At 35.7% G+C, this 14828-nt stretch overlaps 1 protein-coding gene across 1 annotated transcript; it reads right to left on the bottom strand.

Annotated features, from left to right (window-relative positions):
* Positions 1-563: 563 nt before the first annotated feature.
* LOC125675134 (cellular retinoic acid-binding protein 2-like) lies at positions 564-13336 on the bottom strand. The gene is made up of 4 exons (XM_048912638.2): positions 13006-13336; positions 9748-9917; positions 9482-9595; positions 564-2183 (listed from the first exon to the last, which is right to left on the bottom strand). Exons 1-4 carry the CDS (start codon positions 13091-13093, stop codon positions 2127-2129), a joined length of 429 nt encoding a protein of 142 aa, XP_048768595.1. The 5' UTR covers positions 13094-13336; the 3' UTR covers positions 564-2126.
* Between the last annotated feature and the right edge of the window lie 1492 nt (positions 13337-14828).

Genomic DNA, 14828 nt, shown 5'->3' with positions numbered 1-14828 from the left:
AGCCCTCAACAGGGGATCAAAGTTTTACATACTAGTATATAGAGAAAATCTTCTTCTCAAGAACCATTTAGAAAGAGAAGTTTACATTTACATAAAAGCTTTCTGACATAGTGCAAATTCAAGTTTGTTAAAATCATAGCGCCTGCGGTAGGTTGGGGCCACAATAGGGATCAAAGTTTTACATGCGAATATATAGGGAAATCTTTAAATATGGACCAAGGTGACTCAGGTGAGCGATGTGGCCCATGGGCCTCTTTTTAGTATCTACATTTGATTTAAACCACTTCTGGCATATAATGTGACACAATACGTTTGAAAATTGTCCTTTACAGCTGTACTGGATCTAGCAATGTATCTGTGAAGTTTAGGAATCCAGTATAGGTATATTCATCCATCCCATTCACTGGGATATTAAATGTGTCTAAAAGTGAAAAATGATTTTCAAGAATTTCATCTTTCATAATATGATAGAACCACATAAGTACTTAACTTAGCGCCCAGATCCTGGTGTCGATTAATAATTACGTACATACCAACGAATTGAAATCTGAACTTTACACATGGAGATTACATTTAACTTTATTGTCATAAAATCAACAGTTATAGAACAAATTAAATGCATCAAATATGATACCTTAATGCAACACACATTGAACGAATTCAAACGAGCGTAACGCAATGTATCAACATAAAAAAGAAGTTAAGCAGATTTAAAAGCATTTGGCATTAAAGTCAAACTTGACAGATCTACTGGAATGTTGAAAGAGTGCTACATTTCATTGGGGGGTATTAAGACCATTACCGTATATATTGTTCATGAGAGGGTCCAGAAGTTTCATTTGGGGTGGGGGTAGTGACCCAAGTTTATTATACCTTTTCTGCACAGAAAGGGCGGAGGAGGTTTCAGGAGCTAAGATGGCGGAGACCATTTTCTCTTGTATATGCAGTATCAAAAGAGGGTTGCATCCCCTGTAACACCCTTTAAATCGACCACTGACTTTCTATCCACATCAGTCTTTGGCAATGTTAATGAACTGTTTAATACATGTATATACGTCCCATTTTATAAGATTATTTTACTATATGTGCTATTCACAAGAAATCATTGACAAACGAAACAAGTTAAAGCTATCCTAACGAGATTCATATACCATGGGGCACATCTAAATCAAACTGGGTATTTATGAAAAACTATAAAATGAAAAGGAATTAATCATCCCTATCGCATAGCATATCTGTGTGTGAAATAATATAATGGTGACTAGGTGTGAAAGAAAATCACTAGAAACCGTTGTCATATACGAGATCTACTTCGCTTGACCTTTAAACCCCAAATAAATGAAATGATTGGCACATAGAGTCGGGGGGGGGGGGTGTCCCACCCACCTTTTTAAAACAATGACCATTATTTCTTATTTTATAACGCAAACATAAGTTACATAGTGTGTCTGCCGAACCCCAACCCCGTTTTATAAGTAAGCTTATTGGCGAAGTATGAGCATTGGTAATATGAAGACAAAAGACTGTCTCATTTCCAAACGACTTATGGAAATGGAATTAGGTGAAAAGACTATTTTGAGTTTTGAGGCAGTCATTGTAGCGTCCTCCCCTTTTAGTAAATGAACTGTGGGGAGGGGGGGGGGGCTCTTTTGATGCAGTCCTAGTAGAATATTTCACACCCACCCATGAATTAGGAGTTGGAAGAGTTAGCTAAACATCATTTTGGCTTATTGGGAAATTTTGAGAAGTCAGATAACAACTTTCGGTGCCCCCTTGATAAACCATAATACGTCTCATGTAATCACCATAATACATGAGATTAAGTTAAATAAATTCAACTTCAGCGAGTAATTAAATATCTCCTTAACGAGACAGACAAGGTTATTCCTATATATCATCACCGTCATTTGCAGGAGTTGGGTAGTTGGTACATATGATTAGCAAGCCAAGTCTGATTTTAATGTGAAACTAACATAACTACATGTGATAAGGCTTCGTGGTATTGCTAGGAAATGAACCCAGGCGCACAATTAAAAAACGCATGTAGTGGTTTGTCTTTTACGGTTCATGGTGACTATAAGCGGAGGCAGTTGTAACAATGTCTGAATGGTTCAGCTGATGTAACTTCACTCTGATGTTCTCTTGAAGACTCGAACACATTTAATATCTCCAACATACATGGTCTGAAAATAAAACAAAACATGAACTTTATTATTATCATCGTAATAGGCACTTTTAAGTTAGACATTTTAGTTGTGCTCTTTACCAAGAAAACTGTATTGTGAAATATTAAGCGAATTATCCCTTTTAAAATGCATAGTGTATACAAAGGTTATTGAGAGTTTTAGAAAACACGACCAGGGCTTCAATATACACTGAGCTCGTATTGTATAACGTCACGGTCATTGATCAATTTTTTGACCGGCGTCGTTTGTAAACTTTTCATTATTTCCAGCTTCGTCTTTGGAACGACTGAATTCTTTTCAACTAATTTTGGTGTATAACATTAATTGAAACAAAAATTGTGAACTTTATGGACTGGGACCTGAGGGATATGTACTGGGACCTGAGGGATGTGGCCAAAGCATCAATATTAATGTAGTTCTTCAGTCTTTTTTACTCCTGCCTGGAGGTTATAAAACTTTTTTGAGCACATTTTCATACTCAAACTCCGTGCTCTAAATCGTACTTGTACTCAAAAGTGAAGGTTATAAAACTTTTATGAAATCACTCATACTCAAATGATGTACATGCTCAAGATTTTTCGAGTATGTTTCTAAACTTGCTCAGAGTTGTACTCAAAACAAACATGGCTGATTATGATTACGGTAAACGTTTTATAACCTCCAGGCCTGGATGTAAAGGAATCAAACTATCAGCATGATTATAATAAGCACCAGGCCCTTTATCAAAACTATTAACTTGACCCCTGAGTTCAGGCCTCGGTATAGGACTAAGTTCAAATGTATTAAAAATTTATTTTATCTTACAAATCTTATTTACTCGTGGACATCAAGCAGCCAAACTGTTGTAATGATTATGATGAGGAAAGTGCCTATATGAAAACTTTGAAACTCTTAATGCCCATGCCTAGGATGGAGCTAAGTTGGTCATAAATTAAAATGCATTATATCTTAGAAAAGCTTTACGTTTTTACATAAAGGGACATGATGCAAAATCTTTGCATTATTTTGTAATAAGCATCTTAACTTCAGGACATCAAGCAGTCAAACTGTTTGCCTGATTACGTCTTCAATGGAGAATGGGTGCTACTGATTACCAATGCTGTGGAAGTCATGACCTCTTGGTTCGTATCCCAGGGTGGAATGGATTTGATCATACTATGGAAATGCATTGAATTACACAACATCTTCTGTAATTCATGGACCTTGGGTTCAGGCCTTTATAGGGTTGAGATAAGTTGGTCATATATTAAATATGCTGCACAATCTGTCAAAAAACCTCCTGATTTTCAACATTTATCCTCCTCAAAAATTGAAATCTGTTATATTCTTGTGTAAAACCAGAATAATTGTGTTACATGTAATTAGAGAATATAATTGCTGTTCAACACACAGTTTGTGTTATTTTCTATGTAAAAGTCATATTATGTTGGCAGTTACAGTAGAACCATATCTTCTTTCATAACTTTATATAAATGAACTTAGCAGTGTACTAATGAAAAACTAAACAGTTTTACTAATCAAATGATATGGATATGAGAACTGATTAATACATGTAATAATCAGTGTATGTTATGTAACAGTAAAATTAGTCTTGTAGGAAAATAAGTCTGGACGGGACAAAGTTACTAGCAAAATATGTCAAACCACATTTACTCGTATTTTTTAAAATAGTAATATCTGTCCTCTTGGACGGGTTGTACAAGGAACCATATTCTATGGAAACATTTTGTTTTACCTGAACCAATTTATTACTTACCCTCTTAAGTTTCCAGCCTTACAAAAATCACCAGTTATTGGTATAACGTTGGTAATTGGTCAATTGTGTTTATGACAGTCTTGTTTCACTTTTTTTCCTTTTTTTTTTTTTTTTTTTACAGCTGAAGACGTACTTCTCTTTGTGAATTAACAAGATCATTTGCTGCAATGCCAGGCGGAAAATACAATTTCCGGAAAGTTAGAGGGGTAGAAAAGACTTAAATGGGATAGTGATTAAGAAATAGTGTAAGCAAGGATCAACCTTGTACTCGTTTGACTGCCTGTTTTGTAAGACTATTCAAAAAGTGACAATAATGTAAAGGCTGCTTTAAATGCCCATGCTAAAACATAATAGCACGTAAAAAATGACAAACTCCTCAGAAGTCAAGCCCAAATTGTGTTTACTTCAACAGTCAATGTATCTTCTTAAACTGACCCGTGAGGATCCGGGTTAAAATAGATCCTCAGTACCCCTTGCTTGTCGTACGAGGTTACTAAATGGAGAGGTCCTTCGGATGAGACCATAAAAATCGAGGCCCCGTGTCACAGCAGGTGTGGTAGATACAGATCCCTCCCTGCTCAAAGGCTTTAAGCGCCGAGCATAGACCTAAATGTTGCAGCCTTTCACCGGCAATGGTGACGTCTCTATATGAGTAAAAAAATCTCGAGAGGGACTTTAAACAATTTACAATCAATCTTCTCAAGCTCTTGAAGCTCAGACTTCAGTTCAGTCTACCAGAAGTTTACTATCCAGTTGTATATAAACAGAACTGCCATATAAATACCTATTAGATGACGTTACAAAAGGAGGAATAATATGTTACCTCAAGTAGAACTTGACAATAGTTCTTTCAGATCATGTGATTCAATAGCGAAACATTTGAAGCCATGTTTCCATGGTAGCAGAGAAATTTTCATTTATCTAGAACCAAAGTTTCCTATATATTGTCTGATGGCATAGGACCAGCTCTTCATCGTTTTTGGCAATATTTCAGCCATTTTACGGCGATTAACTAATTGAAATATGTTTGGTTGTGTTTGAATTTCCCTGACAGATGTAACGAAAACGCTATCACCTTATGCAATTCAATATCATGAAGCAACAATAATTGGTGTTAAATACAGTTAGATTTGCACACCAAATATTTATCTTAAATATATAGTAGCAGCAAGGTTTTTTGAGAATTTCAGCCGTGGATATACAACCCCAGAAATAATAAGTTCTAAGTGAATTCAGTCCGTGAACAAAAATGGGTTACAGCTGAGGAAATTCTTATCAGTTGAAAGTGATGGGCCAAATGTCAATTAAGGAGTAGGGCAAAAAATCAATGAAAGTGTAAAACAATCTGGAGGAGATGGGTTGTTAAACATTGGAACATATAACCTTCATGTACATAATGCTTTTGAGAAGGGTATTCGGGAATATGATAGTACTGTTTAGGAGTTTCCTATTGACATACACTCATTTTTCAAGCATTCTTCTGCAAGAAAGAATGATTTTGCATTTCATCAGTTTGCATTGGACATTGACCAACATTTTTTTGAGATGAGATATATTCCAACAAGATGGCTAAGCCTAGGTACCGATGTTGTTGTTGATAGCATCATTAAGCAGTGGGATCCATTGTTCAACTACGTTGGGGAGTTGGAAAAATTAGATTCTAAGAAGCAACCAACATCTGACTTCAGAAAATGAAGAACAGTAACTTATTTCTAATCAAATTGCATTTCATCTCTTCTATAGTACCCCTGTTTTCTACATTTTCAGAAGGCGGATCCTCATGTTTGCATTTTACTCGATTGTATGGTGGATTATTTGTTCCATATGAATTCATGAGATTGATCACTGTTCATTATCTTCACCTTTCATGATAAATTTCACAAGATATGATTTCCGGGCTCTAATTCGTGATCCTTTCCACCTGCAGTCATCATATACATATGAACTACCCATGGGACGAAGATGTTCTCTATCGAATTTGGGGTCAAAAGTCAAGTGCACTCCTAGAGAAGAGACTACCCAAGGTTTTGTCATGCCCTTTCTTTTTTACACTCGGGGAAAGACCTATTAACAACACCCTTTGGGAGATTGGGGCATTGCTCACAATACCTCTTGTTTCTTCTGCAATAGCTGTACATATGACCTACACTGTACATGGCTCATGATTGGAATCAGAAAGAATTGAAAATGAGAGGAAAAAGACACTGAGGGATGAAGAGAAAATGACACATGAACAACCAAACGAAAAGGAGGGGCAACAATAAAGTGAAAAATAAACGAAAATAGTGACAATCTTGCTAATACGGAAAAACAAAAGTTAACAAAGTTAGCTCGTGAGCTTTTGAGTTTTACAAATCTCAGGTGCGAACCTCTATAAATGAAAAAGGAATCAAAGAGCAGACAAAGACTTCAAGATTTGGGTGAGGATGCACAGAAGACCTTGATAGAAGCTATTTATAAATATGATTTACAGAGAGCACCAAAGGCAAAGTTAATGCTAAAGAGTGGCCAGAGAGAATGTAAGCTTGCACAGGATGAACTTGATAAAATTAGAGAGGAAAGTAAAATATTACAGACTAAGAAATTGTCTCTGATTTTAAAAGCAGTGTCATCAACCAGCCACTGTTCCAAGGATAAAAGTAGATAACCTATTACAAACATGCCTAGTATCAGGAATATTAGTGCTAACAAAGCAGCAAATAAAGACAAGAGCAAGAATTGTGAAGGGAAAGGAAGTGATCACTCAAAAGATAACAAGAGAGAAAAAAACACAAGAATAATGACTTTGGTAGTTCAGAGTAGCAAAATATTTATTTCAAGTCAGAATATTTTAGTTTTACCAATTTCCAAAATATGTGTTTAGTATTGCAAATTATTATTTGTTAAATATCAATAAGATGATTTTAGAAGCACAGATGGACATCTTATTATACGCCCGTCTTTAGACAAAACGTATTATGGTACAGCGATGTCTGTCCGTCCGTTCGGGGTTTTCTCTTTATAATTTCATTTCCCTTTTACATATCATGCTGAAACTTGCTGTGTAGCTTCTTTGTGGGTCACTTTGGATCATACTGCAATTTTGATCCATTTCGACCTTTTTTCCAGGAGTTTTGCCACTTTATTTGGAAATAATTATTATATGGAGGGTACATAATTTGTCCGCCCTACTCCTCCCACAGTTTTCAAGTGGGAGCCTTCTTATTTTGTGGAGTGTTTGTATGGGTATTGAAGATGTGCATGTGGAATGGATTTTGATTTTCTACAATGTTTGAGAAAATTACAGGTTGTTGAACTTAGTCTATTTAGAAATTAATATTCTATGAAGGGTACATAATTTGTCTGTCCAACTCCTCCCACAGTTTTCAAGTAAGGACCGTCTTATTTTGTGGAGTGTTTGTATAGGTACTGAAGATGTGCATCTGGTGAAAGATTTTGATTTTCTTCCATTTTTGAAAAAAATTGCAGGTTGTTGAACTTGGTCCATTTTGAGGAAATCTCAATTTTTAAGCTAAGACCCTTTGTTTATATGAAAGTTTATCACAGTCTCATGATGGCTGATACTACCTGAAGCAAAGTAATACAAATTATAGCACAAGAAAAACACCCCATGTAAGCATTTCACGGGCGTATTATGTACTGTTTGCGGTACTCTTGTTTTCATTTGTTGTGCTAATATACTGAGTATACCAATAAAAGATGAGGGAAATGGCCCACGTAATACATTCAGTGTACCGAGGGACAGTTAATGTACATGTAATACAGTATTTGCCATTTTCTGCATTTGCAATTCAGGTACCTGCATTTTAAGTTATTATTCTTAGAATAAATTTATGAGTATTGAAAACAGTATGGCTTACTTAGAGAGGTGGTAGGCGGCCATTTCATTTGGTTTTATCTTTCTCTTTTCCTTATTTTCTCCATATATTTTTTTAAAGATAACTCCTGATTTTCAACCAAAATAATCACTATTTCCTAATGTTTTATGTTAAAAAGTGCTTGACAGACTGCATGCATTACATCTGGGAAAATGTTTACTTCTGGACATCAAGAGGGCAATGTGTTTGCATGATTATATTGCATGATTATAATGAGCAATGAACCCTCTCTGAAAACTGTCAAATTTCATTTAATTTGCTCTTTCATTCAGACTTCAAATGAAAAATCATTTTCGCCATGATGTGATAAATTTTACTCTCCTATAAAATAAGTCCAAATTATCAATTGTGTGATAGTTATACCAGTATATTTATCATCTAGTACCAATCATAAAAAAGCGCACAGGTATTACAGAATTACTTTTAAAGACCAATAAATGTGCATACTAGGATGTCGAGGCCCATGCGTCTCTTGTTAAATATTTTTAATGATTTTCAGACATGAGAAGATAATTAGAGAATAAAAACTGTTCGTTGTAGCCTAATGTAAAACTTATACGGTACCAATTTTGATGCACCAGGCGTGCATTTCGACAATAATGTCTCTTTAGTGACGCTCAAGCCGAAATTTTGGAAATTCGAATTAACATTAAACTTGTAAGAGCTAAAAGGAAAACTAGAGTGCCAAAAAACCGGAGCCAAATTCGTCCAAGGATAAAGCTATTCACGAGGGAGATAATCCTTAATTTTGAAATGAATTTCTAAATTTTATCCCAGCAATTAAATATACATCCGTATTTTCAAGCTTGTAACGAAGTACTTAGCTGCTGGGCTGTAGAGACCCTCGGGGACTAAATTAATGTATATCCTGGTATGTACTTTTGTAAGGATGGCACCTCCTTTTTTCGCGTTTTGATATGCAGTTTGTTTACAAGTATGTCGGCACCACAAACACAAAATATTATGATTATAGTTCCGCGACATCTGGAATATAAACGAATATATATAATATATTCGAAAGGATAAAAACGTTTGAACGAGTATATTTGACCTTTATTTAAATGAAAATTTCAACCATCAAAGTTTTTGTTTTCATAATGTTTAAACTTTTAAGGGACTATTGTATATAATGTTATCGATGTTGATTCATATTTGTTCAAATGGTGGCACTCCTAGATCAGAATTGGTCAATATTTTCAGACATTTACAATGGTGTATTTATTTAGGAAATGTCTTTTAAAATTTCAAAAATGTAAACCTATGATAATTAAATCAATAACAAAATTCCTTAAATAATACAGTTGTACTTTCTTATGTTATTTATTTGTATTTTGTTGTATAGTCTAGATTAATTTTCTGAAAAAATCGCGTTCAAATATATTCTAAAAATACCATCAATAAATCCACATACTCGCTTTAATCTCCAGGGAACCATTAGTTCGGAATTTTTTCCCATTAGAATATTTCTAATGACCTCAAATGAGCAAGATACAGAAGTCTAATTAATGGCATAAATAAACAATCAAAATATTGGTGTAAAGTTACACAAATTGCAAATAAATTCTAAATGAATATCATGGATATGGGACACTCATATCCTTCCTTGTTTAAACTAGAGATCGATCTGTAATGGGTAGAGATTTAAAGATTTTCTCTTTCACCTGAACGAGTTCGTCGTTACTTATTTCTCTGATAAATTTCTGCGGCTTTCCCTTTCCTTCGGCGATTGGGTTTGCTTCCGTTATGATTTTTCCGTTCTCCCACCGAGACATACACTGCAAATAATCGTACATAGTGTTTAGTCAGCAAATGCACTGAGCAAACATCTACATTTGTAAAAGTCTTTATTTTATACTTTAAAATAACGTCAAACTTTACCACAAAGAGTACTCAAATATTAAAGGCGGTAGCATCATTCTACGCTTACGTTCATTTCCAGTCCTTCATAGTTTTGTTGGTACGGTTCGTTCAACTTGAAGGAGATGACTTGATTGAAGAAGCTGACTTTGGATACGATATTGACTGTGTCGTTTTCTATCTTAATCTCGATCACAGGCTTGGCAGTGCCGGCCATTTTACGGAAAACCACATTGAGTCCTGTCAAATAAAACGGTATGGTCTTCATCAATTACGGTTTTCTTGAAGAAAACGGTGTATGTGATATTGGAGAATTGATGTGCTATAAATTCGCGTCCACAAGTACATTTTCAAATTAACATGGCAGTAGGTCAAAATAATTGCAACAATATTTCATATCTTGACTCTATTGACTTAATATAAATGGATACAAATACAACAGAAAATTACCTTCAGCGTTATTGACACTATCTATGAAAAATTACGTAACAGTGAGGGGTTGGCAATCCTAAACGTAATTAAATATATTTAGCGTCTAAAAAAATATAAGGTTCACTAAAATGTCATTCCGTTTAGATAAATACGCCTTGGAGATTTCCGGTTAGTTTTGTTTGAAATGAATTGATTTATTATACATATTGATCATAAAGATAAATGACAACGGGCAATTATGCCGATAAAATATGACGAATAATGTAGACATTTACCGGAAGAACCGCAATGCTGGTTTACGACTGTTCAAGTTTTTGTTCATACGGTACATTATATCATAATTAGTTCGATGAGCTGTGTATAAGACAGACGAGACTAATAAGTGAAGTCGGCTAGAATTAACGTGAACAATTATATTAATAGTTTCTCTCGCTGTGCTTACACGACCGTTAATAACCGGAATCCCCATGTGCCGTAATCCCTCAAGTTCAATGCATTGTAAACACGCTAACATTGGTTTGATAGAGAAAGAATCATGGCATCAAATATTGTGATCGTTTACCAATTTCATTTAACTATATAACGGCTAATTAATACCAGGTTTTAAAATTTTGCCCCCCCCCCCCCCCCCCCCCCCCACTGCGAACCTCTGGGATGGAACCATTCTGAACTAATAGCGATTGAAAGAAATATACACATATACATGCCAAGTTTAAAGAATGTAGTTAGAAGTAAATTTATTGAAAGTGAATGGACCAGGTATATACTTTTTGAGGGACTAACGAGATTCAATGTTCCAATAGGGATATATGTAAACTGGAGAGGGAGGGACTAGCATGTCGCTTTCTATGATAGTGCGATGAACTCCACACAATCTTTTACATACCTCTTAGTTTATGCAATGTATAAACAAAAATGTAGCACTACGCATATTGGCGTATACACAGATTGTTCTTCACGTGGAAGTTCGAGTATCCTGTCTGATTGTAAGAACCCTACATACGCCGGCCATCGCAAGCATTCCTCGTCTCAATTAAACAATAAACAAGACTTATGTTGGCTCTGGTATGCTATCACACCGTCGTCACTTTAATCTAACGTATGATATCTTAATTTGATCATACATTACGAATAAACGAGAAGCATATTGGCGTGATGAAAATCGTACTCCCGTATGAAATAATTATGCAGTTTCGATGAAGAATTTCATTTTGTGGAGGTGAGATTCTGAAACTGTTGATAAACATAGAGACTTTGGAAAATAAATAATTGACCTATTTTTCTCAGAAATAGAGGATGAACTATTAGGTAGACCGGGATTACTCTTCAGCCCTTGGTGTTAATGCATGTAGATAATCAAATCGACATCGTTAGTTCTGTTGTTAGCCAAACATGAACATAACGTTTAAACACTTTCAAACAAGAATCATTTGGCACTCTTCGCATCTTGAAACACATTCCAGCGATGAACCACTAGCAATAGAAAGCATACAGACGGAGAAAGACAATTGAACATGATAGCTACATGGTAACTGCATCAAATAAAAAAAAGTTAACGTCTTTGATTTGGAGAGTAGACTTTTATTCCTTGGTTGGGAAGATGATTCATTTCATCATTGCAAAACAAATTGGCAGATTCCGTAAAGGACCACTTACACACTGCTGTCTACAGATTATTATCTACTACCAACAGAGGTGTATTTAACCTACTTCCAATTTACGTTTGATGTACGGTAAGTATTAGAATATTTGTAAAAGTAACTCTGAAGAACAATGTTTATCAATAAACCCGCCATGAGACAAATAAAGGAGATTTATTTAGATTAATTTGTATGTTACATGTTTTGCATCCCATTTGATAAATGGCGAAGTGCAGCAAATTGTGACCTGTGGGTGACGCCACAACAGTGAGAGTCTTGTATGGTGCCAACATGTATCGTGACACAGGACCTCTGTCGTTCAGGTCACGTCTGAAGGGACTCATGGCTACATCTTCTATTGCCGGTCGTTTGACGAATGTCTAGTCACTATCCATGTTAAAAATCTTGAGTTTGATGTGGCGCTGGAACCGATAATCGAACCCAGGACCTCCCGGGAGGTTGTAGGCGAGCGAACTCGCCATTAGGTTACCGCAGGACCTCCCGGTTGCAGGCGAGCGAACTCGCCACTAGGTTACCGCAACCGGTAGAATCAGATTATTAGTAATGATGTAAACAATAAAAGTTTAAAAATAAAAATATAATGTTGTTCATTAGCACAGCGCCTTCATGAAGATTTATAGTAATGACGAAGGGCGTACTTCATGTATACATTCTTATATCGTTTGATCGTGAAGATTTAAAGTTTGCCTGACAATATTATATAAATGAGGGGAATGCAGTAACAATGCGTATTCATGCTATGTATCATTAATACGGTCATGCAAGTATAGTAATGTAACCGTGTTAATTTCAGAAATAGATTGCCATATGGCTGCTGTCTGCAGAACACACACAATGGGAGTTCAATAAATTGAAGTAGTACTACGGTCTAACACTTGGCTGTCACAGTCTTTAGCATTGTACCATACACTTTTTAGTACAATACTGAATATATTTTGACCACAAGATATTATATATGAACGAACTTCTGCATTTCTTAAATATTGTCAGTTTACAAGTTCTAACGAAAGGAACGGGTTTGCAAGTATTGTGTGTATTCTGTTCGGAACTTAATGCTGAATTGTTGTATTGGTTATGAAATACTAGTGTGTAATTTAAATGCTTCATTTTTCTTTACATTGTGTAAGATTGCTCCTTTCGAACTGAATCCTAGTAACTTCCAAACCCAGGTCCCATTTAATAACTAGTGGTATTTTCATACATGCAGTATTGTCTGATTAGAATAAAGCACTTACCCAATTCCTTTAAAAACTCATCAAAATTTTCACTTCTGTCGAGTTTCCATTTTCCACCGAGTTGTAACTTGATTTCTTCGAGAGCCATTTCACATTCTATGAACTACGGTGACGTAATTACTGTCCACGTTAGATACACAAATTTCAAATACTTCAGGTTTGAATAAGAATCGGAGCGGATATCACCAACTCACTTTAAATATATTCATAAAGATATTTGTTTTATAGTTTAAACGCAGGTAGGATGGACGTGTAGATAATTCGCAGTGTGAGCGTATTTTATAGTTCTTGTGTTGCGCCGATCTCTCGTATATGGTTATCTTACAACCAATCAATGTTTCCGTTAGTTAAGGCGCTAGACATCGATTGGTCCTGCCCGGTTCTGCTACTAAATGGAACAGAAATTCATTGATAAATAAAAGCGGGTAGCGATCTCACTGTTTACGGAGACTGGAAAACCGATTCATATGACGAATGAATGACGTGACTAAATATGGCAAATCGTTAAGATGGTCGCAATCGCGGAATCGGATATTTTCCCCTCCATATATCAGGAATGGATTGATTTCAAGGCATGATACTTTTCTTTTTATAATTTCATGTAATAAAATCGCCTACACTGTGCCATTACACTGTAAATTAGCTATTTTAGGTATCATAATAGGAATTACACACACTCTAAACCTACACAGTAACGCTTAGACTTCCAGCTTTATACGGGACATAAAAAATATAGACATTTTATCGACACTAGGTAGATGCTTACTCCCTCTAGGCAACTGGTCCATGGTGTGTCCGTATTGCTTTTGTATTCTCTATAGAACTTATGAGATTGATTACTGTTGCTTATCGTCACTTTGTAGGTCACCTGAGTAAACTCAGGTGACCTATTGCAATCGGATGTCGTCCGTCGTCGTGCGTCGTCCGTTAACAATTGAAATTTTTTAACTTCTTCTTGATAACTACCTGTCCAATTCTTTTCATATTTGGTATTAAGTATCTTTGGGACAAGGGGGACATAAATGGTAATTTCAGGTCTCCAGCACCCCTGGGGCCTTAGGAGCGGGGCAAAAACTGCCCAAAATTGACAAATTTTCAAAAATCTTCCACTCAAGAACCGCTCATGTGTATGAAAAACTAAATGCATGGTGATGGAGATCAGGAATGCCTCTACCAAAATTGTAAATTTCATGATCCCAGGGGTAGGGGTTCTGACGCCAGGGCGGGGTCAAATTTGTTATACAGTGTTTATGTGTAAAACACTTAAATAACATCTTCTTTAGTGCTGTAGATACTAAATTGAAACTAAATGGATAGAGCAGGTAGTCTTTTACCAATATTGTGAATTTGATGATCCCCAGAGTCAGGGTTCAGACCCCAGGGTGGGGCCAAACTTAGTATATAGTATTTAAGTGTAAGTTTGCTTATATTGTATAAAATTTAAATGCATACTTAGGAATAGCAGGAAAGGATGTATAAAATATTGTGAATTTCAATCAAATCCCAGAGTTATGACTAACATCAGTGTATGTACTTTTGAAGGCAGTGAAGTTTTAAGAACACATCTTGTTTTATAATGTTGCTGAACATTAGAATTTAGCTTAGATATGCAGAACAGGAATTTATTTCTAGATTTCATAGCCCATGGAAGTAGTGATACTTTTTCACTAGTATTCAGGTGACCGATAAGGCCTGTGGGAGAAGTGATATTTTTTCATGAGTATTCAGGTGACTGATAAGGCCTGTGGGAGTAGTGATACTTTTTCACGAGTATTCAGGTGACTGATAAGGCCTGTGGGCCTCTTGTTCATTTGTCTTGTCTC

Source organism: Ostrea edulis, chromosome 1, assembly GCF_947568905.1.
Source record: "Ostrea edulis chromosome 1, xbOstEdul1.1, whole genome shotgun sequence".
Classification (NCBI taxonomy): Eukaryota; Metazoa; Mollusca; class Bivalvia; order Ostreida; family Ostreidae; genus Ostrea; species Ostrea edulis.
Note: the sequence above shows the minus strand (reverse complement) of the source record. Positions and strands in the feature narration are given on the sequence as shown.

Coding starts and splice junctions, on each gene's coding strand:
- LOC125675134 (XM_048912638.2), bottom strand. CDS start 13,093: ATGGCTCTCGAAGAAATCAAGTTACAACTCGGTGGAAAATGGAAACTC. Junction 9,918..13,005: donor TGAGTTTTTAAAGGAATTGG/GTAAGTGCTTTA, acceptor TTTATTTGACAG/GACTCAATGTGGTTTTCCGT. Junction 2,184..9,481: donor GTAACGACGAACTCGTTCAG/GTGAAAGAGAAA, acceptor TTTTATTTTCAG/ACCATGTATGTTGGAGATAT.